Source organism: Coturnix japonica, unplaced genomic scaffold, assembly GCF_001577835.2.
Source record: "Coturnix japonica isolate 7356 unplaced genomic scaffold, Coturnix japonica 2.1 chrUnrandom591, whole genome shotgun sequence".
NCBI classification, from domain to species: Eukaryota; Metazoa; Chordata; class Aves; order Galliformes; family Phasianidae; genus Coturnix; species Coturnix japonica.
Window position 1 is genome coordinate 60,006 of NW_015439964.1, and position 5,308 is coordinate 65,313.

The 5,308-nt window shown below is 57.3% G+C and overlaps 2 protein-coding genes across 2 annotated transcripts in view; one reads left to right on the forward strand and one right to left on the reverse strand.

Moving 5' to 3' along the window:
• The window catches only part of AP4M1 (adaptor related protein complex 4 subunit mu 1), a 7,411-nt gene extending 5,713 nt beyond the window's left edge, over positions 1 to 1,698 (forward strand). The window contains exons 5-7 of the mRNA XM_015850927.2: positions 7 to 86; positions 1,008 to 1,116; positions 1,495 to 1,698. Coding sequence (XP_015706413.2) covers positions 7 to 86; positions 1,008 to 1,116; positions 1,495 to 1,683 — 378 coding nt within the window. The 3' untranslated portion in view covers positions 1,684 to 1,698. The remainder of the gene's footprint in view (positions 1 to 6; positions 87 to 1,007; positions 1,117 to 1,494) is intronic.
• Positions 1,699 to 2,526: 828 nt separating this feature from the next.
• On the reverse strand, positions 2,527 to 4,682 carry VGF (VGF nerve growth factor inducible). Its single transcript, XM_015850928.1, has 2 exons — positions 3,577 to 4,682; positions 2,527 to 3,519 (listed from the first exon to the last, which is right to left on the reverse strand). Exons 1-2 carry the CDS (start codon positions 4,680 to 4,682, stop codon positions 2,802 to 2,804), a joined length of 1,824 nt encoding a protein of 607 aa, XP_015706414.1. The 3' UTR covers positions 2,527 to 2,801.
• Between the last annotated feature and the right edge of the window lie 626 nt (positions 4,683 to 5,308).

Consider the following 5,308-nt stretch of genomic DNA (forward strand, 5'->3'; position numbering starts at 1 on the left):
CGGGAGCTGATGCAGGCCGTGCTGGCACGGAAACCCAAAATGTGCAGCTTCCTCGAGTGGGGGGAGCTCAAGGTGGTCTATAAGAGGTGGGAACGGGGGGTACATTGGGGGGCATTGGGGGCCGTTCAGTCCCATTGGGGGCCATTGAGTCCCATTGGGGGCCATTGAGTCCCATTGGGGGCCATTGGGATCCATTCAGTCCCATTGGGATCCATTCGGTTCCATTGGGGTCCATTCAGTCCCATTGGGGGCCATTGGGGTCCATTCAGTCCCATTGGGGTCCATTCAGTCCCATTGGGGGCCATTGGGGTCCATTCAGTCCCATTGGGGTCCATTCAGTTCTGTTAGGGTCCATTCAGTCCCATTGGGATCCATTCGGTTCCATTGGGGTCCATTGAGTCCCATTGGGGGCCATTGGGATCCATTCAGTCCCATTGGGATCCATTTGATTCCATTGGGATCCATTCAGTCCCATTGGGGTCCATTTGGTCCCATTGGGGTCCATTCGGTCCCATTGGGATCCATTCAGTCCCATTGGGGGTCCATTGGGATCCATTCAGTCCCATTGGGGGCCATTGGGATCCATTGGGGTCCATTCAGTCCCATTGGGGGCCATTGGGATCCATTCAGTCCCATTGGGATCCATTTGGTCCCATTGGGGTCCATTCAGTCCCATTGGGGGTCCATCCTGCCCCATTGATTACCTCCCATGGGGCCCACTGGGGGTCTATCCAGTCCCATTGGGGGTCTGTCTGGACTATTGGGGGTCCATTCAGTCCATTGGGGTCCATTCAGTCCCATTGGGGTCCATTCAGTCCTATTGGGGTCCATTCAGTCCCATTGGGATCCATTCAATCCCATTGGGGTCCATTCAGTCCCATTGGGGTCCATTCAGTCCTATTGGGGTCCATTCAGTCCCATTGGGGTCCATTCGGTTCCATTGGGGTCCATCCGTTCCCCCTTTCCTATTGGCCCCTTCCCCTTCTGATTAACCCCTTCCTTGCCAGGTACGCCAGCCTTTACTTCTGCTGCGCCATCGAGGGGGCGGACAACGAGCTGCTGACCCTGGAGCTCATCCACCGCTACGTGGAGCTGCTGGACAAATACTTCGGGAGTGTACGGCTGGGGCTGCCCCATAGAGCTGTGGGGTGGGGGGGATGTTGGGCTGCCCCATAGAGCTGTGGGGTGTGGGGGAGGTTGGGCTGCCCCATAGAGCTGTGGGGAATGGGGGGTTGTTGGGCTGCCCCATAGATCAATGGGGTATGGGGGGGTTGTTGGGCTGCCCCATAGATCAGTGTGGTGGGGGGAATTGTTGGGCTGCCCCATAGATTAATGGGGAATGGAGGTGGTTTGGGGGGGGGGGGCTCCATTTCCAGCCCCCCACCCTCCCAGATCTGGTTTTGTTCCCCCCTCCCCCTCATATTTCTGCCCCCCCCCCATCACATTTCTGCCCCCCCACCCCATATTTCTGCCCCCCACCCCCACCCCCCATAGGTGTGTGAGCTGGACATCATCTTTAACTTCGAGAAGGCCTATTTCATCCTGGACGAGTTCGTGATGGGGGGGGAGATCCAGGACACCTCCAAGAAGAGCGTCCTGAAGGCCATCGAGCAGGCAGACCTGCTGCAGGAGGTGGGGACCCCCACACAGACCCCCATCCAGACCCCCAATACCCCTCCATAGGTGGAACAGTGGCCCCCAGACCCCATAGGCAGCTCTGGAGACCTTTGGTGCCCCATAAGGAGCACAAGGACCCCCCCCACCTCCCCCCCACTCCCCATAGACCCCCCTGTGGGGGTCTTCCACCCCCCTATTTTACACCCCCAGTTGATATCGTAGGGATCCTCACTTTGATTTGATCTCTCCCTATAATTAAGGACCCCTATTAATTATAGCCCCCCCCCCCAAAACCGGAACCCCCCCCCACACCCCCCAACCAGACCCTGCCCCCAAGTGACGTTTGGAAGGGGCGCCCCCAGACCCCCACATGCACAGGGGGGGAGGGGGTGCCCTATGGGACCTCAATTTAAAGGGACCATGATGGGGAGGCATGGGGCCCCCCCAATAAATTGCTCTGAGCGGACGGTTGTGAGTGGTCAATTTGGGGGGGGAGTGATTAGCATAGGGTTAATTAGCATAAGATTTGATTAGCATAGGGGTGATTAGTATACGGGGTAATTGGTAGAAGTGGGAAGCTGTTGGAACAGAGGGGTTAATTAGCTGGTAAAGGAGGTGAGTATCATAATTAGTATATGGGGATATAATTAATGTGTGTGTGTGTGGGGGGGGGGGTGTAATTAACATGTTGTAATGTAACAGTCATAATTAACATGGTTAATTAGTGCTGGTTTTAACACATTGGGCCATTGGTAGGGTGAGAAATTAAGGCAAAGGAGGTTAATTAGACCATGAGAATTAATTAGGACAATGGGGACACTTGGAACGGGAGAGGTTAATTAGCACAATGGGGGTTAATTAGCACAATGGGGGTTAATTAGCCCGGGGCCCACTAACGAGCCTCACTCGTACTAAAATAGTTGCCTTTATTTGTTAGCAAAATTAATGAAGGGGCATCGGGGGGGGTTGGATTGGGGCTGGGGTTGGATTAGGGCTGAGATGGGGGTTGGGGTTGGATTGGGGTCGAGGTTGGGTTTTGGGATTGGGGTTGGGACCGGGGAACCGGGATCAGATTGGGGAACTGGGAGGGCTGGGATTGGGGTTGGGATTGGGGAGGTGGGATGGGGTGGCTGTGGGGCCGGGATGGGGCTGGGATGAGTGGGGCCGGGACCCCTCAGCACCCCTCACCACCTCCTCCCTCCCCACTGCGCCGCCGGGGGCCGGAACGTCCTGGGCCGGGGGGCGGGGAGGGGCGGGGGGGGAACGGCTTCATCCCCACCTTCATCCTCCTCCTCCAACTCCTGCTTGTTGGTGACGTCATCAGTGACGTCATCATCATCAGTGACGTCATCATCGGGCAGCGGAAAGGCCGCCAGCGCCGCCGCCTCCTCCTGTCTCTTCTGCTCCACGTCGTGGATGATGTCCACCACGTCGTCCGCAGGGAGGTGCAAACGACTGGACAACTCGATCAGCTCATCAATGGTTCCAGGGTCCAAACCTTCATCAGGGTCCAAATCTCCATCGGTGCCGGTACCGGGAGGAGCTGGAAGGGCCGCAGCCAACGCTTGGGCCAATGGGAGCGAGTCGGGGGCTGGGTTGGCTGGTATTGGGTCGGTGTCGGTCCTTGGGACGTTGGCTGGGTTGAGGTGAGAGTGGAGGGGGGATGAGTTGGGGTCTCCCGGGAGCTGGTTGGCCATGGGGCCTTCATCCATAGGGAGATGGTTGGACAGCGGGATCTCGTGGTTGGCCAATGGGATCTGGTTGAGCATTGGGATCTCGTTGTTGGCCATTGGGATTTGGTTGAGCATCGGGATCTCGTTGTTGGCCATTGGGATTGCATGGTTGGCCATTGGGATCTTGTTGGCCATTGGGATCTCATTGTTGGCTATTGGGATCTTGTTGGCCATTGGGATCTCATTGTTGGCCATTGGGATCTCGTTGTTGGCTATTGGGATCTTGTTGGCGGTTGGGAATCTCAGGGTGTCCATCGGGATCTTCTTGCCCATTGCGATCTTCCTCCCCATTGGGGTCTTCCTCCCCACAAACACCTCATTGTCCATTGAGGCCCCGTTGTCCATCGGGCTCTCGCTGTCCATAGGGAAACCTTTCCCCATTGATAAACCATTACCCCGTGGGAAATCCTGCCCCACCTTGGAGCCTTTCCCCATTGACAATCCCTTATCAATGGCCAATTCCTTCCCCATTGATAACCCTGTACCCGCCGAGAACTTCTTACTCACCGACGACCCCTTCCCCATTGAAAACTCCTTCTCAATGGGGAACTCCTGCCCTGCAGAAAACCCTCTGCCCGCTGACGCCCCTCTGCCCATTGAGAAGCCATTGCCCATTGATAAATCTTCATCCATTGAGAAGCCATTGCCCATTGATGACCCTTTACCCACAGATGCCCCATTGTTCACTGACTCCTTCCCCGTCGCAAACCCCCTCTCCTCAGGGAAGCCCCTCCCCCCCCACTCCTCCTTCCCCTCCCGTTCCTCCTCCCCTTCCTCCTCCTCCTCCTCCTCGGATCGCTTCCCCTCCGCTCCGGGGCCGTGCAGGAGGTACCGGAGCAGCAGATCGGACGCCATGTCCGCCAGCCTTTCCTCCTCGGCGGCCGCTTTCCGGGCTGCCTGCGCCTGCCTCCTGCTCTCCATCAGCTCCTGGTAGCGCCGTTCCAGCAGCTTCAGCTCCAGGCTTTGCTGCTGCCTCAGCTGCCTGGCGCTGGCCCATCCCCGGCCCCGTTCCCGTTCTCTTTCCCGTTCCCTTTTTCTCGCCTCCGCTCGGAGTTTATTCAGTTCTTCCAATTCTTTCCACGTTTCTGTCGGGTTTCCTCCTCCGTTTCGTTTCGTGCCGCCTCCTTTGGCGTCTTCAAGCCAGCTGAAGGGGTTCGGCTCGTCCCAGGGGTCTCCCAGCCTCGAGGATGATGATGATGATGATGATGATGGAGGTTTCTTTTGGGGGGGGGGAGGCTGAGGGCGGCTCTGAGCCAGGAGGGCGATGGAGAGGAGGAGGGCGGCGCTGCGAAGGGGGCGGAGGTCAGGGAGACCCCCATAGGGTCCCCTCATTGACCCCCTTCAATCCCCTCAGCTGTTCTCCCACAGAGTCCCCCCCCATTGATGTTTTGGGGCTCCCACGTATTGGGTGCATCCCCCCCCGTAGCCTCCCCCAATTACCCCATAGCGCCCCCTAAACCCTCCCCTAGGGGTCTCCTAAATCCCTCCATAGGGTCTCCCAGTTTCCTCCCATATTCTGCCCCCCGCCCCCCCCCCGTGTTATGAATCCCCCCCCACAGGGTCCTTTAATCCCCCCCCATCCCCCCCAAATCCCCTCATAGGGTCCCCCAAAGGGTCCTCCCGTTTTCCCACCATGGAACCCCCCATAGACCGAGTGTGTCCCCTAAATATCCCCTATAAGGACACCCCCACCCAGTGCTATGAGTGCCTCCCCCTATAGGATCCATTCATCCAGCACATCCATACATCACACATGGCACATAGAGCACATGCGTAGCACATATATTGCAGATGCATAGCACACACATAGCACATGCATAGCACATATATACATGTATAAAACCCACCCATGCACTGCACATCCATTCACATCCATGTCCATCCATGTCCACCCATGTCCATCCATTCACATCCATGTCCATCCATTCACATCCATTCACATCCATGTCCATCCATTC